Source organism: Phoenix dactylifera, chromosome 17 (assembly GCF_051530095.1).
Source record: "Phoenix dactylifera cultivar Ajwa chromosome 17, Ajwa_hap1_PhDact_Kaust_v1.1, whole genome shotgun sequence".
NCBI lineage: Eukaryota > Viridiplantae > Streptophyta > Magnoliopsida > Arecales > Arecaceae > Phoenix > Phoenix dactylifera.
This window is the reverse complement of record NC_143206.1, coordinates 18,319,494-18,345,175: the sequence shown is the minus strand read 5'-3', so window position 1 is coordinate 18,345,175 and position 25,682 is coordinate 18,319,494. Positions and strand designations below refer to the sequence as shown.

General features: G+C 39.7%; 3 protein-coding genes across 12 annotated transcripts; all 3 read left to right on the top strand.

The window, feature by feature from the left end:
* LOC103706623 (protein SLOW GREEN 1, chloroplastic-like) lies at positions 1 to 3,291 on the top strand. Its single transcript, XM_008790773.5, has 2 exons — positions 1 to 1,132; positions 2,884 to 3,291. Exon 1 carries the CDS (start codon positions 94 to 96, stop codon positions 1,120 to 1,122), a length of 1,029 nt encoding a protein of 342 aa, XP_008788995.3. The 5' UTR covers positions 1 to 93; the 3' UTR covers positions 1,123 to 1,132; positions 2,884 to 3,291.
* Positions 3,292 to 3,424: 133 nt separating this feature from the next.
* On the top strand, positions 3,425 to 12,332 carry LOC103706624 (uncharacterized). 3 transcript variants are annotated; one of them, XM_088713364.2, is made up of 10 exons: positions 3,425 to 5,791; positions 6,123 to 6,218; positions 6,932 to 7,040; positions 7,218 to 7,339; positions 7,457 to 7,481; positions 7,575 to 7,658; positions 7,781 to 7,810; positions 7,944 to 8,049; positions 8,181 to 8,245; positions 11,831 to 11,980. In XM_088713364.2, the coding sequence occupies exons 1-9, from the start codon at positions 5,702 to 5,704 to the stop codon at positions 8,242 to 8,244; spliced, it is 726 nt and encodes a 241-aa protein (XP_088569490.2). In that variant the 5' UTR covers positions 3,425 to 5,701; the 3' UTR covers position 8,245; positions 11,831 to 11,980. The 3 variants fall into 3 exon arrangements, with proteins under 3 accessions (XP_088569490.2, XP_088569489.2, XP_008788997.2); XM_088713363.2 differs by lacking the exon at positions 11,831 to 11,980 and adding an exon at positions 11,991 to 12,332 and having other exon boundaries at positions 3,430 to 5,791; XM_008790775.6 differs by lacking the exon at positions 11,831 to 11,980 and adding an exon at positions 11,991 to 12,332 and having other exon boundaries at positions 3,434 to 5,791; positions 6,932 to 7,016.
* A 4,866-nt stretch (positions 12,333 to 17,198) lies between these two features.
* LOC103706730 (uncharacterized) lies at positions 17,199 to 24,175 on the top strand. 8 transcript variants are annotated; one of them, XM_088713519.2, is made up of 7 exons: positions 17,226 to 17,599; positions 17,909 to 18,329; positions 18,432 to 18,576; positions 18,739 to 18,839; positions 19,172 to 21,196; positions 22,795 to 22,999; positions 23,089 to 24,175. In XM_088713519.2, exons 4-7 carry the CDS (start codon positions 18,825 to 18,827, stop codon positions 23,727 to 23,729), a joined length of 2,886 nt encoding a protein of 961 aa, XP_088569645.2. In that variant the 5' UTR covers positions 17,226 to 17,599; positions 17,909 to 18,329; positions 18,432 to 18,576; positions 18,739 to 18,824; the 3' UTR covers positions 23,730 to 24,175. The 8 variants fall into 8 exon arrangements, with proteins under 8 accessions (XP_017698157.3, XP_088569644.2, XP_088569645.2 ...); XM_017842668.5 differs by lacking the exons at positions 17,909 to 18,329; positions 18,432 to 18,576 and having other exon boundaries at positions 17,199 to 17,599; positions 18,751 to 18,839; XM_088713518.2 differs by lacking the exons at positions 17,909 to 18,329; positions 18,432 to 18,576 and having other exon boundaries at positions 17,224 to 17,599; positions 22,816 to 22,999.
* The last annotated feature ends 1,507 nt before the right edge of the window (positions 24,176 to 25,682 follow it).

Here is a 25,682-nt window from a genome sequence, read left to right as displayed (position 1 = left end):
GCGCCGCTGCTCGACTCGTCGGAGCTCCGTGGCCGTCGCCGCTGCTCCCCATCATCTTTCCCGCAATTCCATTCCTCCTGCTCGAAGAAAACAATGGAATCCATTTGCCGAGTCCATCACCACCCAATCCCCCGCCACCTCTCCCTCTTCTCCCGCCCCGCCTTCTCCAAACCCCTCTTCTCCCTTAAACCATTCTCCCCCAAACCCAGACCCCCTCTCTCCTTCCGCGCATCCTATACCTCCGCCAAAACCCCAGATCACCTCTCTTCTCTCCTCCGGCCCACTGGCGTCGCCCTCGCCGCCGCCGCCGCCCTCCTCCTCGCCCGCCTCCACGGCCCCGCCCCCGCTGCCGCCGCCTCCCCGCTTCCCGCCGCCGTCCAGCCCGAGACCCTCCCCTCCTCCCCCGCCTCCGCCGACCCCGAAACCCTCGCCGAAGCCGAGGAGGAGCGCACCCTCGAGGAGTACCTCGACTCCCACCCCGACGACGTCCGCTCCCTCCGAGCCCTCATGGAGCTGAAGGTCAAGTCCCAGAAATTCCCCGAGGCCATCGACATTGTCGACCGCCTCGTCGCCCTCGAGCCTGGGGAGAAGGACCTCCCTCTCCTCAAGGCCCACCTCCAGAGCTACAGCGGCGACGCCGAGACCGCGAAGCAGGGGTTCGAGGAGATCCTCCAGCAGGATCCGTTCTGCGTCGAGGCCTATCATGGGCTCGTGATGGTTGCCTCCCAGTCGGAGGAGTCTGACGAGGAGCTGGACGGCATTCTGAAGAGAGTCGAGGAAGCCATGGAGATGTGCAAGAAGGAGAAGAAAAAAGAGGAATTGAGGGATTTCGAGCTACTGGTTGCTCAGATTAGGGTCACTAAAGGGAAGTATGAAGAGGCTCTCAAGTTATATGAAGAATTGGGGAAGGAGGAGCCCGGGGATTTCAGGCCTTATCTGTGCCAGGGGATTATATATACTCTGTTGAGGAAGAAGGACGCGGCGGAGAAGCAGTTCCAGAAGTACCAAAGGCTCGTTCCGAAGGGTCATCCTTATGCACGGTATTTTGAGGAGAACATGATGGCGATGAAGATTTTTGGGCAGATGGAGGAGAACAAAAGAAAAGGATCTTTCAAGAGTTGAGGGGTTATTGGTAAGGAGGACAAGTTCATATAGGATTTATTTGATAGCACTTAATTTGAACTTTTTAGGTGTTAGCGTTTAAATGTTCAGTTGGTCAAGTTTTCTGGTTTCACTAGTAGTTATGTTGATCAGCGATTCCTTTTCGATTTCATTAGTCTGGTCACGAGGTTGTTCTGATCATGACCTTCTCAACGTTTTTGTTAATTTGGGTAGTCAGAATAGAGACATTTTAATTGAAGCTTTTATGCTCTCAGTATAAATTTTTCTCCTACTTAAGAGTTTCATTGAGGTTAGGCATTGAAATGTCAACTCAACTGAGTTTTATCAGCACGGCTTGCATTCTTTCTTGGTGGCTGCTTTTCCATGCCATAGTGTTTTAAAAGTACCTACTTACCATTTCGGTTATTTAGGATTGCAATCAGAAAACTAATACCAATTTCCATTAGGAAACAGTGTTGTCATGGCGATGGCAATCAGTTATGTGGTTGGTCAGTCTATCCCACCAATTGCATGGGGCCTGTGCAACGACAGTTCCTGATAGGTGTTTAAGTCAGCTCTTAAGTGGGTACTTGTTAGATGAACTCCCTGCATTATGTAGTGATCCTAAGCTGTTAAAGATGTTACTTTGTTCTTGATTTGTCTGCATTAACTTAGAGGGCATTTGTATGGTATTTTCTTTTGGGTATCATATCTAGGTTCTTGTAGTTTATCCGAAGGAAGGGAAAAGGAAATGAAACCAGGAATCATTTACATCATGGATTTCTTTTCCCTGAGTTTTATTTCTTTGCACATACTTTCTTGGTACACATCTGGAATTTATAATCAATGATTCACATTTGAAAGACAGTTTTGGTAGTGATATCAAAAGAAGTATTTAGAAGTCATATCGTTATCACATTTTTTATTAGTATCATATCATTATCACATATTTTGTTATTATCATATCATTATTATGTACTATATCAGTATGTTAATGTCATACATTATTTGGCACCAAGATAAGTGGCATTGATGTCAATCCTAAAGTTAGCTTCAGTAATGATATAGATATTGGGATGAAACTTCGTTGATGCACAGCATTTGATATATGATAAAAGAACAATAGGGTACCTTAACTGAAGCTGAGGATTTGGGCCATGGGTGGATGCTATTATATAAATGACTGAGTAGTTGAGATGCTATGCTCATGATCAACTTGCACGATAGAAATGATCAAGGGAGGAATTGCTAAGTTGGGTTCTTAAGAGAGTGAGCTCGCTTGACTTTTGTGCATCTTAGCTATACCTCATAACTTCTTCAGATCGAGATCATCTCTGGCCTTGATCTATCATATTTATCCCTGGTCCAAGACACTGCTCAGCCTGAATTATTTAATAACAGGGCAACTGGAGCCTGAATTGGTTTCGCAATATTACTTGCAAATTATCATATCTAAATTACAGGATTTAAAACTATTTAAGAGAACAAATTAGTTCCTTGGTGGCATATGAATGTATTTGTGGGCAGCATAAGATAGTTTTTCAAAAGGTTCCAAGATAGTATTTTACAAGGTTTTATATTTCACTTATGGTGCTCTTATCAACCAGTGTTGGTATAATGTGTATCATGTGGACCCTTGCCTGATAATAGCATGGTTATATTAAAAAAAGTGCATCAGATGAGTGCTTCATATTGACAGCACAATTTGGTAGGGTGGATATATTTATTTATTCCTTCAGCTTTTTACTGTTAAATATATATAATTACTTTATATATGCGCAGCTCTTGCTGGAGGATCTGAAGGTGAAACATATTTCCCATACAACGAGAGTCGAGAGTGATAAGGTGGCCTACCTACGCAGGCAGATGAGGACTATTACTCAAAATCCAATGGTTTATCTTGTGTCACCTAGTGAGGTAGGACTTTTGTGCTGAGGTGAAACATCTCGTATTTACAAGGAGATCAATAGGGTGGGTGGGTGGCCAGTGGCCCACTAGGTGAGTTGGCAAGGACTATTAATCAAATTCAGTGGTTTGTTAAAATACCTACACTTGTCCGCCAATAGAGTTACTACTTGTTTGAATCTAATAGTATTTCTACTTCAGTTACCTCTAATGGCTTGTCATAATTTCAGTTCAGCATATATGTTCGAAAAATCCAACAACTTAATTCTGCCTTGCATTCTTTTATTCCCTCTGTTTATGTTGAAGCTGGTTTTTACGTGAGATGCACTTTCATGGTCAAACGGCAACTGTCACAGATACCTATTCACTGCACTATCAATTCATTAATGTGAGATGCACTTTTATTGATTTCTTATATTTAAGTATAGATTCAGAAAAAATGTTGATTGGAAAATTATGATTGTCAAATTAATTCCCTTTCATTCCTATGAACCAATAAAATAAGAGGTTTTAAATGTGGGATAAGCAACCATTGCATACTGCTACTATGTGGTGGGCTGCTAGATTTGTAACTTTTTATAAGTTTTCTCTTGTAATAGAAGTATTCTTTCTATGAGGGTATGTTTCTCGGGCAATGGAGAAGGTTTGTCAGTTACGTTAAGGATAGCTTAGTAGTTGGACAAGTTCTAACATTGGTGGTAACCTTAAAATGACATTACTTCTAGTGATGTTGGATACTGTCATTGGAAGGGTTTGATAGGTCCAGACATGCGCATGCATACACGCGTGTACACACAAAAAAGGAAATACAAAAAGCACCTTACCTTGTTTGGGAGGCTGTGCTGCAGAAACTGGTAAAATTCTTTTTCCATGATCGCTGTACTATATATTACTAACCAACCTTCTGGGATTCCGATGAAACAGCATATGAATGCTGGAGTTTATTATACTGTGCAGGAAGCTTGGAGGTCATATTGTTGACATGATAATATTTGTTGACAAAGTACGATGCCCATATCCCATCCCTTTTAATCAGATACTAGCCCAAAGCTGCAGATTATGAATGGTATGTTTGGCACTGGAATGATGAGCACCAACTATTCTGTATTAATTTGCTGGGTTGTTAGTTCATGTCATGTGGTGGAAATATGTATTGCTCATTTAGTTACTAGAAACTCCAGTTTCCAATCTAAAAGCTTTGTGATATACAAGGTTTAGGTTATTAGTTCTTTCTAGTTCTTGCTTAGTGTTATCCTACAGGTAGCACAGGAAGCTCCGCATTGTTGTTGGGCGAGCAATAAAACTTATGTCATCTGGTTGGGGCTGGCCATATATAAGATCCCATCTTGATCAACCACCACACTTTATATGACCATTAGTACTATTGGGACTGCATGGCAGTATGTTTTTACAGAGCTTTTAAAGTCATTTTATTTCTTTCAAGCTAGGTGGCAATGCTAGCAGAAAGGTTTTCCAGTTGGATTTTGGAACTAATCAAACTAAGTGGAATTTTCTCGTGATGCATATGCTTGCATGAATGAATTGCTTGGCGTTTGCCAATATGGTGCTGTTTATGCCAAGGCAGTGGAGTAGACTGCTGTAACTTCGTTTGCCAATCAATTAGAGACTCATCTGTTACAGTTCTTTCTTCGACAGCTCTGAAGAAGCATTGAATTTGGTGACTGGCCATCAACCTCTTATTGTGGGCGAGGTTTGTGGATGAATTTGAATTCTGTTGATGGGGTTACAATAATATGTTCATTGGACACTGTAGAGCTAATCAAGCTCCAAAAACAGGGGAAACACTGGGTTTTGGAGAATGTAATTCCAAATTCTGATGTTTTAGGTGTCTATCATCAGAGAAATGTTCCAGCACGACACCTAGCTAGTCATTCAAACAGATTAACAATAAACCAAGTGGAGAAGCAATGGCCGTGACCTAGCTTAGAGTTGATGGCCATAATGTAGGCAAGTCTTGATCAGGTCAATTGCTTGAACTTCTTGACAAATGAATGCTCTCAAATGAAGGAGAAATCTGTGCTGGGTCAACTGCCATCTAATCCACACGTAAAACATCACACTTTGGAACAGATGCTTCGAATTGAAGGCAAGCGTACGTAAATAATAAACCCTCCTATACCTGTGACCTTCGGATTCAAGTTTCAAAGTAATTTATCCTTTGCAAAGGGCCTGGACTAAACTGGTTGACGGCTTGAGCGTTTTTAGACACCTTTTATGGATAACCGATGGACGCGTGCACACTTGGGTCTACGTTCGTTCCTCGGAGTCGGTCTGACGAAGTCCCTGGCTTGGCTTTGACCGCATCCGAGAGCAAATCCAACCAAAAAGCAGCAGCAGCAAATACCAAGACCTCCATTGATTGCCTCGAACTTTCCTTGGCGAATATATTTCTAGTTTTTTTTTTTTTTGACCTTTCATCTTGTCAATAAGACATTATCTTATATTTTAGTTCTCTTGCTGTTTCTCTCTTCCGTGCAAGTATTGCACTTGGAAATCTGAAGTTTTCAACACGGATTTCCCAATCCCCTTCCTTCCTTTTAGGCTTTTACCCAACCAAACCCCCCGAGCTCACCAACTAGCTGGAAGGCAGCGAGGCTCTCCCTCTTTTAAAGGCCAAATTTTAACTCTCATTTCCTCAAATCTTCTGGCTTAACTTTTTTGGACAAAGAGAGAGATGGTGAATTGGGAGCTTAAGCACTGCTGCGATCACGATCAGGTCGCTTTCGTCGTGACCATCGGCGTCTTCACCGTCGTCATCCTCGCCGTACGTTTCCCTTCGACCTCGCATCTCAATCTATCGGTTCTGCTTCCCCCGTTTTGGCCAGGCTCCGAGACTCCTTTTAAAACCCCCACTTTTTCCTTACTAAATCCTCAAGGGCACTTTGTGAAGTCTACTGAATTAGTTTGTCCATTTTTCTACATTCCAAACCCATAAAGTTTTGTAAATTTTCAGTCATAACGTCCAAACCCTTCTGATTGGGATCTAGTGTTGGCTTGGCAACTTCTGTTTGCATGTTGGCCTGTTTTAAGCGATACCTAATATTGCAGTGTTGCGCATGCTGCATGTATGTCATCTGTTTTTGAAATATTTGTAGTTGTGGAGGACGGTATTGCTGACCCCCTTCAAGCTCGTCACAGTGTTTCTCCACGAGACCAGCCATGCTCTTGCGTGCAAACTAACATGTGGGCAGGTAAGAATTTGAAGTACTCGGTCATGGCTAATTTGATCCCTTAGTTTGTATCGATTTGTATGGGATCTATATAATGGGTAATGTGATTGTTTTGCTTTGGAATTCTTTTTTTGTGAATTTATGTGAGATGTAGTTGCTCTCAAGTATTTCTATCTTAACCATGCTTTGTATCTTGCTATGTTGGTGCAATCTCGAACACATGGTATCATGCTTCGCTTAATTCGAGCAATTCTCTCTTTAGAAGCCTATTGAGTGTCGTCGAACTAACGCTAATGGTCGCATAAAAACAGTTTGCCTAAACAAAGTAATCATGAATCTGAATATCTAACAGCAGCCTTAAGTGCAAAAGTGTTTTTTTTTTTTTTGATGAGCATTTTGACTGAATGGATATTGTAGTATTCTTCTTGATTATTGTCATGAAAGATTCTCTAGAAATTCATAATGCTTGTTGGTTTCAAGAAACACTCAAATTTCTGGATGTAATGATTGCCGTGTGGTAAATTTTCTTCAAATTTATGCTCTTCCCCAGCAAAGTAAATCTGGAGTGTTTTCATCTTATTCATGGAGCTGCTAATGCACATGCATTTAAGTATTCTAGTATCGATATATCCTATTTTGGTAGATGCTAACCCGTGCCCTACTGATCATTTTGCATATAGGATGCCTTTGGTGGCATCCCAAGAGTGTACTTATAGCTTTTATGTTTGATGCAGGTGGAAGGCATGGAGGTTCATGCCGATGAGGGCGGGGTCACGCGAACCCGTGGTGGCATCTACTGGCTAATTTTGCCTGTTGGGTGTAATGCGTTTTCCTTCTTAAATTGTTAGCAATAGTATTCTGTTTCTGGTTTCAATTGCAATACTCCATGATAAGAACCTGTGGAAATTCCAGTTGTCAGAACTCTAGTATAATCTTGTTTAACGCGACATACTTTACAATATCATTACCAGTTTACAATGGCCCTTTTGTAATAAAATATTCTGCTCCTTTACCATCCAGATCTAGGATCATCGTTTTGGGGAATGGTTTTCGTACTTGCATCTACGAACCTTATTGCTACAAGAATTGCAGCTGGTTGCTTTATAGTTGCACTGCTCATTGTCCTCTTTGTCGCTAAGAATGTAAGTAGTTGATACTTCTTATTAGTCTTTGATTGAAAGTTATTTTGTTAGTTTCTTTTCCCCCTCAACATTCATCTTTTGTCGGTATCTCTGATAATACACTTGTGGATCATGCAGTGGACACTTCGAGGACTGTGCATAGGTGTGTATAAATGATCTTTATACTTTCCTCAAAATTCATCATCTGACATTCAGGATCTGCACAAAATTGACATATAAGCATTTAACTGTCTAGGCTTCATCATATTTCTTGCGATCATTTGGGTTTTGCAAGAAACTACGAAGGTCCGCATTCTTCGCTATGTCGTTTTGTTCATAGGTGCGAACAAATCTACCTGCATAGTTTTTTCTCTTTTTTTTTTTTGTGTGTGTGACCGTTCATTATACAAGACTTGTAACCTAGCCGGGAGAAAATTACCTGTGCTTCTTTGCAAACTGCAGGTGTAATGAACAGCTTATTTTCAGTTTATGGTAAGCATGATTGTAATACAGATTTTATTTAATTAAATTGTTATAGAAAAACCAACTGATCAGCATCGATAAGTTGGATATGATATCTAGAGATCACCAAAATTATTCCCATAAGAATTATTTCATGTTGCAGATATATATGATGATTTAATATCCCGAAGAGTCCACTCAAGTGATGCTGAGAAATTTGCTGAGATTTTCCCTTGCCCTTGTAGTGGTGTTGCATGGGGGGTTATTTGGTGAGATTCTGTTTCTGAATACAAATTGCTTATGAATGACTTCTGTGGTTACATACATGAAGGAAGCTTTCAATATATCATGTACGATATCTTTAGATCTACTAAATATTTGTTGTTGATTCTGCTTGCAGGGGTCTGATATCATTCGTGTTTCTTTGCGGATCCATTTACCTTGGTCTTGTTATTTTATCATGAGGTATTAGTTGCTTTCTATTTTTATTGTTTTCAGTAAGATCTCAGCTTTAGCAGTTTGCATCATGTGCAAAGGAGAGCTAAAACAGTAGGAGGAATGGGTATTATATTGAGACCCTGAATAGGATTTAGGAGCTTTTGGTATCAAGTTCTCCTGATATGTGTTTATCACTTGCAAGAGAGGTGAATGACTTATGTGATGCAAGTTTGGCTAATTTTTGTTCATTAATCACATTAGCAAATATGATTTCAGAACCATGTGAGGAAAAGAAGGGAATAAATCTGTGTTCTGAATTTTAGCAGATAGTTCTAATCTACTAAAAGTAAAACAGAATTTTCGACATTGAATGACAACAAACTGAAAAATGAAAACAATAATGACATATTAATTTTAGTTGACATCCATAACAGCATCTGGGATATCTGCTACCTTGAGCATTGAGGAAAACTGCTGACTTTTTTTTCTGCTTGAACTTCAAATAATTTTGAGAGTGCAGTTTTTTTTTTGGTTCAGAAATAAGATTAATGGAGAAAAAAGATTACATACTCTTAGGTTCCTTTTCTCCAGTGACTTATAGCTTATTACTGTTCCTGGTTCTCCCCAGGAAGACAAAAAGAACAAACGAGCATCAATCAATTCAAGGATAGAAAGAAAAGGATGAAATCAGATGTTCTTGAGTTGGAAGACAGGTTTGTTGCATATGGTAGACTATGCACAAAACCTACTCAACTAATATGTTTCCTGTCATGGAAACAAAATTTAATATGCTGAGTCCATAGTTCTCTCTGACTTCTCGTACTGCTCTAGATTTTGATTATGCACTGGCAGAGCATCAAACAGGAACATTGTGGTAAAAAAATCAATATGACTATCTTCTAAGCAGTGACTTAGATATTTAACCAATGAGTATTGATCTATCACAGGCTATAAGGAAGAGGAAGAAAAGAGTCTTACCAAGTTGGAAAACAGAGCTGTCACATATGGTAGCCTATGCATAGAACCTACTTAATTAATATGTTTACCTTAACAGGAAACAAAATTAAATATGTCAAGTCCATGGTCTTACTGGACTTGTTCTTCTAAATTTTGTGTGTGCACTTATGGAGCATTAAACATGAAGATAGGAGTAAAAAGTTAATGCAAATATCTCTTAGATAGCAATTTATAAATTCCTTGGTGGACCTGTAAGACTGGAGTGTTCTGTATTTAGAACCAAACTCGGATCAGGTTAAAATATTATCCTATAATATTTTGTTGTATTTTAAGTGATTGGTTCTTTACCAGAATCCCTTGTAACTATCCCATATCATAATAACATGTTATATATGAAGGGTTATTGGGGTTTCGCCCCTTATAGCTGATTATTGTATACTGGAAACTTTCCAACACTTGTCCTGATTACACATTATTAGATATCAAAGGAATCCTGAGCTCTTAAAACCAACTTTTAAAATTTATAATGCATGAGAGAGCCATTCATTATTCATTGCTGTAATTTGATGTCACTGATGCAATGCCTCTTCATGTTCCTACACTCTCCAACCAATTTAGCTCGGTCCTAAAGTCTAGCGGGATATTGCTCGTTGGTAGTATGAATTATCCAATTTGGTCAAACTCATTGGTTTTCAATTCCTTGTTTGAGGGAGTTCAGTCTTGCCATATTTCTAATCCCCTTGGTTCATTATCCACTGGATTTAATGGGCTTCTGGAATCAGAAAGGAGTAACTGGAAGCCCTTATAGTTACCTGTTCACATCCAACCTTTGATTTGGCAAGGATCTTCAAGGAAGGATTACATCTACTGTACTAGCCTCCCATGGCTTGTTATCTAGTGTTTTTGAAGAACCATACTCGGTTACTGACAAGCCCAGGTATTGTCACATTCCACTTGATTGGACCTAATCTCCCTCTCATTATGTTGTCTTCACATATTCATTTTGGAGAATCTCATTAATCCTTTTAATCTTTTGTTATCTCTTGGAGGCCTTTGCTGATGTTATTATTGCAGACTTGAGCCCATGGGGGCACTTACTGTCACCTTTTTTCGTTTTGGAGCCATGCCAGTTTCGCACCATGTAATTGCACAATCTGCACCTGGACCTTTTTCTTCCTTGATTCTGATGTCTCTCAATCATCTGCAGGCCTACTCGTACTCTTTGCTTTGTTCATCTCAGGTCCCACAAGCACCACAACATAGGCTCACTGAAGTTTCTTTTTAACTGTTAAGGAAACCGAAAAGAAAGTTTCTGTTTAATCCACTCTATGTATTTCACCTTTTCTATCCACTTAGGCCTTGATATGCTCCCTGCTTTTGTTTTTGGCCTTTTGGGTTCTCTAGGTACCTTGTTCAGTTTCTTGATCCTCTGCCACCTTGTTATTCTCTTCTGTGCCCTCTAAGTCTGTAAGCAGTATCTAATAACTTAATTATCAGGTTCGTAACTTAAAGCTGGACAATAAGCTTATTAAGTCAGGATTGAAACCTGCATGCAGGATCTAATATCTACTGGATCGGGCATGAGTTTGATTGGTTTTGAAACGATAGCCAGCATATTCGTTGAATATGTATCTTGCATGTTATATTATGTACCGTACATGCACGATATTTTACTTTTTTGGGGGTATACTTTATAGCCATAACCATCAAGTCTTTTCCTAATATGCCATCACTACTGGTGTGGTATGTGTTATGTTTGTAATCTAATTTACCTCTTGGATTCCTTGCCACACCTCAATTAATTGAATTATTAAACCCAAGCATTTTTTTTAAAAAAAAAGGTCAGAAAAAAGCTGGCCATCAATTTTCTAATAGCAAGAGAGTAATAATAAATATATGAGCACATAAAAACCTTATAAATGTATATTTATTCTGAGTTTGAAATTTCCATCGCTCTTAAGAATCCTTAAGGCTGAGAATCAACTTAGAAACTCAAAATGCTGGAGGATGCTGTAAGACCATGTATGTGGTCCCTCCAAGCAAATGATTAGCAGTCAGAATCAGATCCTTCTATAAGTTGATGCTTTAGAGTTTAATATTACACTCGTTGGATTTGAATGTGAATGTGGGTTTTGCATTCCCTTTCAATGTTGGGCGTGTACCTCGCAAGTGCCTGACCTCAAATTCATCTTTCATATCTGTGCAACCTAAAGGTGACTTGTTATAGCGATGTTGCCTGTTGCAGAGGGCCAATTGGTTTTGCCGATTTGTCATTATTAAAGGAACATGACTTGTGAGGTCAGCTTGTTATCTCAAATTGTAGGACATCTCTGCATCGTCAGACATAACATATTGTGTTTGGTTTGTATGCAATATTAAACATAACATGGCATCAAAGAAACTGCTTGCTCTTTTTACAGGATCACTTTTTTAAGTTTTATGACAACCCGTAAGTTTTTTTTTTTTTTTTGTGTGTATGGATTACAACTACGTACATGATGAAATCCACAGCAATATCATCATGCTTCGGTCAACTGGTAGATTGCTGATATCTGCTACTCTAAATCAGTCATCATGCTTCTTTCTTTGTGACATGCCCTAGTAATTCACTGCAAAATTAATGCAGTATAATAATATTCTTTCCATACCCTTCAGTGTGCTAAATCATTCTATAGCACAAGATTGAAGACGTGAACGATCTATACTGATGGCATCTGCTTTTTCCCTGTAAAATCTGTTAAACTGATATATGATTATATAATTAATCAATAAAGTGAGCTTTGGATGCTGATCCTTTTGTCTGACTTGTTCTCAGGGTCCCAGTTTCGCAGGGATTGTCGTCTCTCGATATAGTCTGGAGTAACACAATTTTTTAAGAGGTTTCCATTGCTCAGATATTCAGATTGGACCAGGCTTGCAATTTTTGCTCCTGGATGAATTATGGAGCAATAAATGGCCATTTGCTGATACATGCTTGTGTTCATTATTCTTTTTGTGACACTTTTGACTTGTCTCACCTTACAACCTCCATAGTCTCAATACATAGCTGACCATTCTTTGCTACTCAGAAATTTTGTACTTCTGATTTATTATTAAAGGTTTCTAATTAAGTGTTACTACAATCACTTATTTTTTATCAAATCAGGTTGCACCATCACTGTGGATACCAATAGTACGCATATGATAATGCCTGCAATGGAAAATTGTCTTTTATCTCTCTTTCGGAGCATTTTTTGTAGCGGAATCTACTTCATTTGACAAAAAGAAGTCTAGGGATTGTACTATTAGTAATGGTTGAAGTTTCAAATCTTGCCATCTTGATTGTGGCTTGGAGCATTTGCACTGAGCAGTGAGCAGCTCATATCCCCTCATCTCAGTAACACCAATAATTACATCCTTTCTACTGTTAGCATCTGCCATCCATGCGCTATATCCGGCCAAGGGATCCTCCCATGTTTGCTCTTTTGTTTCTGTTTTTGCTTTACCAAAAATTTCTCATTGCTGTGCCCACTGCTTGAAATTTGATGTCAGTTCTCTAAGCAACAATTCAGTGGTTGCAGAAACTGCAGCACTACTTGTCTCATGGGACTGTTCTATGTATGTTTTGATAATCTATACGAATACACCGTATATGACATTGCAATGAGATGCAAGCTAACTCCTCTATGATACTAAGCATCGACAACATTCACCGATGCCCAAAAGAACCCAGAAATCAGTGTAAATATAATCTGGCCAGCTTTATAGCTGCCTGAATTTATGTATTGGAGGTTTGAAGAGATCATGACAAAATTTGCAAGCATCCTGGCGTCGGAGATGAATGGAAAAGCATGGTTTGCAGGGCCACGCGTTCCTCCTCCTATGTTAAGGTCATGAATAATTGCTACGATGCTGTAAAAAGATGCTCATGGTGGTCAAAGAGTTACCTACTCTTGTAAGGCTCGTCTCAAAGGGCTGTCTCATCTCTTTCCTCGCCATGATTGTTTGATTTGGGGTGGGACCATAGAAGGGGATTTGGTATGAAGCACAAGCAGGCAGGCTTCATCTATATTTTCGCTATCTACGCGCATCATTCCTGCGAAAAATGGACAGTGGTTTACACGCTCATACACGCACCAATTTGTATAACGTCGCAGTATCTACGATTATTTTAGGGTTTATAATGATAGCAGGTGTAACATCGAAAAAGAACATCCAAGCACACGAGGCGCTCCCACAATTACAGAATTTAGGAAAGATCAGATGTACACAGTTTTCTCCTTGTATAAATAGAGATTGTTTCTATATTTCGAACTCTTTCAACACCCAGATCACTATAGTGCATTCTTGCTGCACCAAGACTTGCCTTCAATGGAATGCATATATATATATATATTGTAATAAGCATCTGGATCTTTATCCTTGTGGCTCATGCGATTCCTTTGGACTGAAAATGCCGGTGCTGAATGAAGTGGGAAATGTTTTGCGCGGGGGACCTTAAACTCTTAGAAAGAAATGATGCCATGATTATCAATTTTATCAAACTAATTTCTTTAACAATCTTTTTATTTTTAGAATCACTGTCAAGAGTACCCAATGAGTTCGATTTACTTGTTGGGATTGCACTCGCCCACGATAACAATTTTATTTTCAAGACAAATCCCCAATGACAATACGACCAGTTCATATTAAACTTGCCACATGAATTTCATTTTTATGGCTAGATAATTTTCTTTTTGATGCGTGCATACTGATCTAGAGGTATAATGACTCATGCAGACGTATATTTAATTTCACATCGGCTGTATACTGAATAAATCTTAGGTACTTATACATGGCAAAAGAACCCAAATAATATATATTTAGCTATTTTTTTAGATAAGATTCTGAATTGTTACAATAGTATCAAAATTAATTTGACTCATAACCTAAATGAATTAAGGAATACTATAACATGGATCCATTTCAGTTTATCACAAGCTTATCGTTTGAATTTGTGGTACTTGTAAATAAATGTGAACTCTTAGTCTAGATAAACAAAGAGTGCATGTGAGGATCTATACGAGCGCGTGTTCAATCTTACATCAGCTATACACCGGATAAATCTTATGCAATTATACAGGACCAAGAAATTCAAATAACGTCTTCCGTCTTGCCTATTTTGATGAGTTCCTGAATTGTTACAAAAGATGTTATCCGAGTCCATCAAACAAATTTATCCTAGTCTTAACACATGGTTTGCTGGGTTGGTCCTATAATGTTGCCCCAAATGATGCTCAATGATTTATTTTCATGTGACCTTCATCACAACGATACATTTGTCTACATATGCAACACATCAGGCGCTAATGAAAGCCTTCGAGGTCAATTAGATATGATGACACCTAATCCTGCCTAACGAATCTGCCTACTTTTAAGAAAACACCGTTAATTGTCATCTTGCCTCAACTTACGGTCGGTCCCAAAGATTCGATTAAGAAAGTCAAAGTCGTTGGGTGAAATCCGAACAGTGGCATGGACAGACATAATTCGAAAAGATTTTAGGCCAGAACTTCAAACATTAATTAGGCCACTTCGAGATTTACTGCAATCTTTGGTTGGATTATGTCTTAGTTTTCCTAGAATTTTTGTAATCTAGAGATTGGAGCTTAGGCCAAACAGGGAGGTCCGGTTCGGGTCTGCTTAAGCTAAATAGAGATGCAGCGAGGATGAAAAGAGAAAGATGATAAGGCCATTAAGACAGCCAGTTGCCATCCTTTTCTGTAATAAATTTTGGTGGACTTGATTCCATTTCCATATAGACCGTCGTAAGTTTGGCCGACCTAATCGAGCTCCGCCTAACAGAGATTAACTTTACCTGGCGTAGCTGGGACTCCAAATCAAAGTGCCGGACTTGTTGAATATAGTACATGATTCGTGCTTCTTCTTGCTTTGAATATTTAAGTTATGATTAAGGTGGATTTTTTTTTTCTTCCTTTCAGTCATTTTCTTGGAACTACAAAGTTAGGTTCAGTTTGCATTGGAATTCATTTGCCGATAACTATATATTTTATTATTTGACATATGAGTCCATGATTGATGTCGAATTAGGGCACCATATTAGATGTTTCTCCAAAAAAATGGCTAGTTTTTGAGTCAGTACTTGCTGATGCTTTAACTAGTTCAACTGATCGATCTGATCCAATGTTTAAATTATTGTATTAGAGCATCGTTAGGGCTGCAAATGGGTTAGATCGGGTCGGGTCCTGAGTGACTCCGATCCGACCCGATTTTTTATTTGGATCCTAATTTTGGACCAAGACCCGATCTGGTTGAAAATCGGGTCAGATCAGGTCCACGCCTATAAATTTTGATCCAACGGGTTATTCGGATCGGATCAGATTGGGTCCATGCATACAAATTTTGACCATGATTAGATCTCAAGAAAAATGTGCAAACTAGGTTAACCCAAAAAAAAGGGCCGGATTGGGTTCGGATCTGGGTCGAGATTGGGTGGACCCGGCGCTGCGGATCCTAAAATTTAGGTCGGGTCGGATCTTACGTGGGTCAGGATCGGGTCGTGACCCGACCCATTTGCAACCCTTAGCATCATCACGCTCTCTCATGTATTTGGTAAGGTTAATGACCTTGAAAGAAATGAATGCACCGCATCAGAGCTGTTAATTCTTTCCTCTTGTACCCGATACGAGTAAAATTATAGAAATCATGAGGTGAATCGATAACCAACTTCTAAGACCAATCAAACAATTGTAGACATAACTTGAGGGAAAAAAAACTAGTTTCCTTTAAGCGTTGTCTCACCATAGCATCCCTTTTTTCACCTAGCCATTTTGTCTTGCTAGATTTTTACCTAACTCGAAAGGCCAGTAATTATTGTAGGTTGGAGCAAGAAGCACCACTTTCATATCTCTCTTGCCTTCAAAACCAAGAGAAAAGAGAGAGCGAGAGAGATCTCCAATAATAAGCTAAAATTCATACAACAAAACTATCAAGTACTTATTTGGATGGTATTATTTCTTGTCTTTCTAGATAAGAGAATAAGATTCAATTTTGAGTTGCAATTGCCGCTCACTTTGATCCTCATGATAAAATAGACATGGTAGAAGGTGGGGACTGATCCTTCATTCTCTAAAGACAGAAATAAAAAATTAGGAAGACAAAATATCCCAGAAACTAAAGACCTACTAAGCCAAAGTGCTGCCTTTCAAGTTAAAAAAAAAAAGACCAGAGTGGTGGCGAGGGTGGGAGCATTGGAGGCGCCGAATTCATTATCCAAGACCACACGGCTAAAATTGTAGAAATAATCAATCCTTTGAAATTTCAATTATAACAAAATATATGTGTATATGTAAATTCCAGAACATAGTTGGGGGTCGGCATATTTTTGACACGTCTGTGATTTGTGCTGAGCTTTGAGTTGCATAGAAAAAGGTCATCTATGCGAGGCACATGGTGGGAACGGATCGTATTCTTTTTGAGAGTGACTCGGTCACGGTCATCGACTAGATCCGGAGAACACATGTTTACGAGGAGAAAAATAGTACCAGTAGTTGGGCAGCCTCCGGCCCATCCTGTAGGAGGCTTTTTTTTTTTTTTTTTTTCTTTTCTTTTGGTGAGCCACGTATTGATTCCTATTTTATCGTGTGATTTTCTTCTTTCAGACTCTCATTGTGCCAAAAATAAATAAATAAATAAATAAGGAAGAAAACGACGGCCACGGGCTCTCTGCATTGTAACACGCCACCATAGCGTGTATTCGCAGGAACAGGGTTAAAGTCGCCCATCCGCGACCGTCGCGTGTACCCCTTACCAGTGGTCCGTTTCTCCATTCTTTATGCGGACATCAGAGTACGTCCGAGGGCCAAAAGGACGGCAGATCAGTCATCCGCACAGAATTTTATATACACATGCACGCAGGATAGGTGCTGTTCGCCGACGCAGCGAGCTCGCGAGCTTCGCGCCCAGGCGTGTGTCAGAACTCAGAAGTCTCGGGAGGGGGCCGGGCGCTTAAAAATTCAAATATCATTAAACCAAACGGTAACATAAAGAAAGCGGAGGGCGAGAGGAGAGAGAATGCGTCTTGTTTTTGTTCCTACCGTTTGCCCCCCACCCACCAGGCCACCACCCTCTCTCTCTCTCTCTCGTTTCGAATCGCTTCTTGAGATGTAAAAAAAAAAAAAAAAATCCGATCGCCGGAGCTCGGAGGTCTGTAGGGTTTCCAGGCGCAGATCTCGTCGCTGTCTTTCGCTCCTCAGCTGAGGCACTCGAGCTTCTGTTGAGCGATTCTGCGGGGATATTTGTTTCGAGTTCTCTTGTGGTGTGTCGGTTCGTAGACTGGAGCAATGTATCGGAGCAGCAGATCGAGAGGAAGGGAGAAGCTCCACCGGGCCGGCGGCGGGGTGATGGCCGCTTCCGATCTCAAGCCGTTCTCCGCTGATCGTAAAGGTTCGTGCTTTCTTCCACTTGTAAGATTCTAGGTGTTCCCAGTCTGGGTTTCTTTACGAGCTATGGGAAAGGGATTCGTGTGAATCTAGGGTTCCGTCCGTGATGTCGTTTTTTTTTGAATTTTTTCAAAAAAAAAGTTCTTTATTTTGGATATTTCGTGAAATTTCTTGTATCGTTTTTTTATAGAAAAAAGAATCGGAAAGCGTTAAATTTAAGATCTTGCTGCTGTGTCGTGTTCCTTGGGATTTCGCCGATTTGTTTAAAATTTTTGATTATCTTGTCTTAAGTTGTGAGGACGATTCTGACCAGGTCCATCCAAGTGGTTCTTTTCTAATACGTGGGCGCGGAGGCTCTTCATCCGAGGCAGATTAAAAAACTTAACAGGCGCATAAATAATGAATGAACATGGCTAGTGTTACGATGCTCTATGTGAATGTTATTGTAATTGCCATGGTAGCTTGGTAATTTCGATTGGGGCCTGCGGAGGTTGCCAACATGGCTTGTCCTTGCAATAGCTTCAACTATCATATCAACAGTGGGTTTTGATGTCTGTCCAAATATATAGTATCAAATATGATGCTGTGCAGTTGTTGAGTTCGAATTCATCCAAAATATTAGGCGGGAATGAATGATACGATGCGGACATGGCTGTTGTTATTCATCCTGTGAACAAGTATGGCTTTTAGATGAATTATAGGACTTGCTACGATCACGGACGCAGATAACTGAGGCAAGTCAAATTTAAGAGGCAAAACAGGCTAATTAATAATACTTTGAAACATGTCTCTTTAATTCTCCGAACCCTAACTTCATTTCACTGGCCTGTATGCAGAGTAAGATATTTTAATCGTATATCTAGAGGCCAAATGCTTAGATTTTTCCTTCTACCAAAATCCAGCTTAAATTAGGTTTGCATTGATTTGGAAGAATTGCTCGCTCTACTATACTCCTCCATCCATTTGAATTTTCAATTACAGGTACTTGGCTTCTATAGTTGCCTTTTCATATTTTGAGTGCTCCTGTTGCGTTAGTTTTTTGCAGTACCATTGTGTGCATGACAACACTGACATATACTGTTATCTATATTTTCTTGCCGAGAATTGCTGCTTTTTGATGAGTCCTTATATTATAGTGCGAAGGTTTTATTTCAGGACATGCTCAATTGAAAAAACGAACAAGTGCCTCGAAGTCAGCATTGGATTCTTCTCGTCGCAGTGGCTCTTCAATGAAAGAAAATTCTGTAAGTGCTTATTTCCTAACAACATATCATTTTTTTTGATATAATTTATTTAGAATTTTCAAGTTGCATGAGAGTGAGTTGCTTACATGTTTGCTTTATAAATATCTGCATGAGCCACTTATCATTACAAAAGCAATTTGCTGCTTCTATATAATCTGTAACAGGCGTTGTGATATTTAATTGATGTTTGCTATCTGATGTATCTCTTTTCCTTTCCTCCACTTTACTGTTTGTAAGATAAATTTGTGTGTTTCTTTTCAGCCTTTCAACTAATGCCCTCCTGTATTACTTAGATGCTAGTACTGACTTATTTACGTGTTTTCATAATTTAGGTTGCCCTCGAGTTCTGGCGAAGCTCATCTAAGAAAGTCAACGGGACGCCTATGAGAATGCTAATTGATGAAGAGGTGTCAAAAGATATGGAAACTAGACATCCCTCACCGAGTGTAATTGCAAGATTGATGGGCCTTGATACACTGCCTCCTATGATGGTCCACGAACAACAGAAGAATATGGGTAGTCATTTCCAAACAGCATCATCTGTAGGGTTTCAAGAGAAGTATGCAGCCTCTGAGGATCATTCACATAGGAGTAGCACTGATGAGCACCAAGAATTCAAAGATGTTTTTGAGGTCATAGAGCCATCAAAGGTCAAGAGTCAGAAGAACAAGCCAGTTCGAAAGGGGATGGTAAGCTCTGAACAAAATGAGGCAGACATGGACTTGATAAGGCAGAAATTCATGGAAGCAAAGCGTCTCTCAACTGATGAAGTGCTTCAGAACTCTAATGAATTTAATGATGCATTGGAAGTCCTAGATTCCAACAAGGATCTTTTCCTGGAATTTCTTCAAGGACCTGATTCTTTATTTACAATGCATCTCCATGATCTGAAGTGTGCACCACCCTCTTCTCATGCAAGCCACATCACGGTTTTAGAATCATCTAAAGGTACTAAGTGTCAAAGCAGCGACGTATACTTTAAATCAGAGAGAAATACTGGGAAGTTCACTCATATGCGACAAGAAGCTGACAGTTCTTTTAGGAAACCTGCAACTAGCCTTCTTAGTCACTCTTTCAAAGATTATAATGATTCACTTCCAAAAAAGTTGTCAAAGTCACGTTATGTGGGTAAGGCTGAAGCTTCCATTCATCCCACTAGGATTGTTGTTTTGAAACCAAGCCTTCACAAGATCCAGAGAATGGCAGAGGTTGCACCAACTGATGAGAATTTTCAGCTAGGCAACAGAAGGCGCAGTGAATTTCCACTGTCTGGAATTCAGGAGTCGTATATGGAAGGAAGATATCATCAGAGGTTGTCTGATAATGTGGAAATTTTGGGGCATAATGTAAAAAGCTCAAGAGAAATTGCTAGAGAGATAACTAAACATATGAAACGCACTGTAAGTTGCAGTAATAGAGAAGTGTTCACATCAGGACTGAACATGTATAACAGGAGCCGAAGTTCATGTATTCTGTCAGGCATGTCCAAGAGCAACACCTCCAAGACATTTCACCGCATTTGTGACCACTATGATGACTGGAGGAACAATTTCAGCCCCTCATCATTATATTCAGCTGAATCATCAGTGAGCAGGGAAGCTAGAAAACACCTGTCTGCAAGATGGAAAAAGACCCACAAGTTTCAGGAGGTAGGACTTGTTGCCAGAGGCTCAAGCACATTGGGTGAAATGCTTGCTTCATCTGACAGAGAGGACACTCTGGATTCATTAGTTATTCAGAAAGTTCCAGGTAAAAATTTGGCTAGGGATGAGATACTTGGGACATCAGGTTGTCCATTGGGTATTAGCAGTAAAGATGGCTGGAAGGATGGGAACTCTAGAAAGTTACCAAGATCCAAGTCTCTTCCAGCTTCATCCACTGTTTACGGAAGTCCAAAATTAAGCAACAGAAATCGAGTAGGTGGAAACAATAATTGTTATATGCTAAAGGATGTACTCAATAAGGGCTCTGAAGATTCTTCAGATGGCAATTTTTGCAGGCGAAGAAGATCATTGATTCGGAGCTCTAAGAATCACAGTAACAAGCCTCGATTGTCTGATTCTCATGGAGATGAAAATATGCTGCCTGAACAAGACATTCATGTGAATTCAGAAGAATTGAGGAATAGTATTCATGTAAAACATCTTGATGAAAACAAGCTTGTACGACCTGCACACTCTGATGATGCTGTTTCCGACAGAAAATATCTGATTGAGAGTTCCATGCTTCCTGATTGTAGAGATGTTATGCAGCTTTCCATTACTCAAGAAGAGCAGGTGGAGCAGCAAATAGCATCTACCATGCTAGCAAATAATGAAGGATTTTCTGCTCATAATCAGGATGATAGAGTCATAGAGGTACGTTTCTTGCATGAACTGTGATCTTTGAATAGCATTTTCCCTTAGGGTAACAGATGTAAACAGTGCATGATGAAAAGAAACATAATAAATTAATGTGATTTCATCCCCTTTCCTCTTCCTTCTGTTCTGATTGAACTGTATAATTTATAGTTGTCTAAATGTGCTTTGGATGCATATCTAGATGTAGATAAAAATAAGATAGTTACATCATCTCACACAATTTTTTTATTTCCAGTTACCCAGCTATCAGTTGATATATGTAGATTAGCATAAGTTGACTTCTGTTTCCACTTGCAGCATGATGTGTTATGTCTTTATTATCTCTTTGGTTGAAATCATGGAACCCTTGTTTTGATCCTACATAAAATTTAATTTTCTAAAAGTATACGGCCCTTTTCTTCCAAATGGTTTCTTGCAGCATCAATTATGATGCCTTCTGTGATTTTTTCCCTTTTGAAATGGATTTTCAATCATGTTTCATACATGAAAATCATGAGTTTCAATATCCTTTTTTCCTCTTTTTTTGTCATATATTACTAGAGATGCATGTTGAGCCAGTTATTTAGTATGCAACTGGACTTGGCATGCTCCCATCCATCAGAATTCACTATCTGCTCTATCAAATCGTACGCCTTTCAAGTTATAAGGAACTGGTCTTTATCATATCTGGTTCATAATTTGCTAAAATTATCAACTAAATGTATTGGTAGCTATTTTCTTTGCGTATCATGTGGTTTCCTTGACTCAATTATGTGTTGATCTGTATAATCTATATACAATAATGGATTTCTTAATGTTTCAGATGCTTATATTTCGTACATTAGAAATGCCATGATTTAAAAGAAAGGGCTGCTATATATCTTCTTCCTTGCAATCTGTGTTGTTTGTGTTTCTTGAATAAGTTTTATCGCATTTGATATGTTTGATCGGCCTATGTGTGAAGATTGTTATATGGTGTTGTCAAATGTGAAATATATATTTTCATACTGCTTGGATTCTCTCATCGACTTGCTGCAAAGGTACACATCAATATTATGATTCTCCTCGACACTAGGATTATTGATGACAACAAAACCTCAAAGCTACACCTCCAAAATTTAAATTTATATATGAATCTTGTTTATATGAGCTTGTCTTATCATGGCATGAAATATTAACTTTAAGTCAGTTATCATAAACAAGAACTGCATGCTTGCGAATGTCTGACTACGAGCATGCTTATGTATGTCTCATCACAGTTTTGAGCCTAAATAATAGGAAACATGGTATCAGTTTTCCATCAACACCATTTACCAATATCTGTTGAGCTGTTCTGCCATTCTGTTACGAAACCTTGTGTTCATGTTTGGTCTTCAGCCACACCTGTTTATTTCTTTGTGTCTTCATTTCTACCTTCTCTGCTTCCCACAGAATCGCTGACTTATTTTTTTAAAAGTTATGTAGATATGATGTTAATGCGATACTCTTCCCATTGCCCATTTTATCCATTTTAACTTTTTATGACAAAATATTGCCTAATTCTTCAATGTAAAAATATGAGAAGGCATTGCAGTTTCAAGTTGTGTTCTATTACTTAACAGTTTTCCCTTCTTAAGGAACAAATTCTGGGCATTCAGGAAACATCAACTGAACATCCTCAAGTAGATTCCCTGATCTCTCAGTATGGTGCAATGGAATCAGGGTCACCTGTAAGCTCTAAGGAGTGCGAACAGCCAAGTCCAATTTCTGTTCTAGAGCCTCCATCTGAAGAAGAAACTTCAAGTTCAGGATGCTTTGAGAGAATCAGTGCAGAACTTCAAGGCAAGTGTAACGAATCGATTTTACCTTTCTTATAGATATCCTAATCGGCACATCTGTGACTTCTTTAGAATATGATGTAATTGTTTCAGAGCTTCGATTACAACTTCAACTTCTTAAGCTGGAGTCAGCAGACACCTATGCAGAGGAACCAGAGGTTCTTATATTGAGCGATGAGGATACTGGTGCATGCTGTCACTCACCACTACTAAAAGGATCGGTACTTCAAGCATTCAGGGATGATGACGACAGAGACTTCTCATATTTACTTGATGTACTTAGTGAATCTGGTGTTCATGGAGTTAATCAGGATAGAATCTTTGATGCATTCTACTCACCGAATTCTCCAGTAGGCCCAGGTGTGTTTGACAAACTGGAAAAGAAATACTGTGTGCTGGTTTTGTGGTCAAGATCAGAAAGGAAGCTGTTGTTTGATCTTATAAATATCATTCTAGTGGATCTGGTTGCCCCGTGCATGGATCTGCACCCATGGCTGGTCTCAAAGAGGTGTCAGCCCATGTGGAACCATGAGGGCCTTGCTGAAGGGGTGTGGCAGATGGTGGTCAGACAACGAAAAGAGCTGGCCGGCAATCTGGAGGAGGTGGTCCTGGAGCAAAGGTGGTTCAGTACAGAAGAATATGCTGATATGATTGGAAGAGAGATAGAGAAGATATTAAATGAAGACCTCCTGGAGGAACTGGTTGCTGACTTCAGTTTAGGGTGGGTCTGGTAAAGCTCTGTTGGTAGAAGTTTTGTAGATGTTAAGGCATGCATCACTGACTTGGTCACCACCCATATAAAGATTGAAGTGGCTTGGCATACCTTGAAGATTGGAACTGAGACTGGGTTTAGCGTGCACCTATTTCGGACGTCCTCCATGATACAAATTTTGTTAAGGCTGTCACAAACTCTGTGGCATCTCCATCAGTCCATTTAGTGACTCCAAACTCTGTCCATCATCCAGGGCAACTCTATCTGCTTGGAAGGCTGGTATAAATCATTAGTCACTGATCATCAAGTGCTGTTTAGCCAGCTATTGTAATAGACAACTAAAGGATGAGGTATCATCCGCCATCCAATCAGGTTGCCTTTGAGCTGATGTCTGTATTTGATTCACGTTATATTGGAATCTAACTTCTGCTACAAAGTATATATATAACATCAGGAACTTTTGGATTATAGTGATGCCAACTTATTAAACATGCGAGCAGCTAATCTCGTACCATTTACATTCCGAGTCCTGTCCTGTGATTTGGAGGATGCAACTTTGCAATGATTTAAAACCTATTTGTATATGATTGTCTTAGAGGATCCAATCCAATGACCAATTTTGTTTAATTAACCGGCCATTTATAGGATGTTGTGATGGTTTCAAATTTGACATGAAGGTTTGTGGTATCTTAAAATAACACGAGTGTTAAGAGTTATCTGCTTTCCACTTGTCTAATCCTAGATAAGATTTTTGTATGGGCTTTGCAAGGTGGGATATGTTGTTGGAGAAAAATGGAGAAATATTATCTGGATGCGTAGAAATTACCCCCAAATAATTTTAACTGAAAAAGATGGCAGAGTTGAGGCACAGATCAAGTCTCTTGAGATGATGCATACTGTCTGCAAAATTTTCTGGTGCAGCAGATTAACAATTTTATGGACACCATTGGCAGGATACAGCAAGCTCAGCTACCCAGTTATATACTTTACAAGTTTGCACCAATTGTAAGATAAGAAAATTCTTCAAATAGCACTTTCTTTACCCAAAAAATATAATATGCTTTACAATCGATGAAAAGGAATTGTGAAAGGTAGATAATATGAGGGAGAATAGTGAGCAAGAAGAAATAAAGTTGAAATTTTTCTCCAGAGCCCTTGTTGATTCGGCCTTGCTCTATTTATGAGCCAATGGGGAGCTTCTCAATTAGACATATTTTAATGTGTGACCATTTTCTTTGCTTTCAAATTTTGCAACCAACGTATGAATGACATTTTGAAATATAAAAAATGAAATCATTTATAGACATTTTCAAATTTGTAATTGCAATGAATTAGATTTTTGTGAAGACCTGAATTGGGCCCATCCTAGGGCCCAACAAACTGAAGTCGGCAAGGGATGCCGACTTTAGTTGGGTCATCGTGGGGGTGACCACGATGACCACGCCGGCCGAACGGCCAGCGAAATCATCGCAAGCCCCCCCTCTTCCCTCTCCCTCCCTCTCTCTCTCTCTCTCCCTTCGTGAACTATCAGAGGAACCCCTCCCTATTCCTCTAAAAAATCTAACATTTCCTCCTCTAACTCTTTCCCCTTCCTTGAGAGCCGCTGCCGCTGCCGTCGCCGGAGCCCCGTCACCGCCGGAGCCGCGGGGGATTCATCCGCTGACGACCGGAGGTGAGGAAGATATTTTTTTTGTTATCACTTTTTATGGATTTAAGGGGAAAAATGAGGGATATCAACCGGTTTTATCTTCCTTTGTTTCTGAAGATTTTTTTTTGTGAAGTTGGCCGGCCGACAGTGGCCGGCCGGGGTCGATCCGGCCGAAATGGGTTCGGCCGGAGGTGGGTGAACGGGGGCCGGGCTTCCAGCCCCGGTCTCCCTCTCTTTCCTCCCTTTTCTTCCTCTCTCTCTCTCTCCTTCTTCTCTTCTTCTTCCCGTCCGGCGCCGCCCGTGAAGGTGGGATGGCCGACGGCGGCT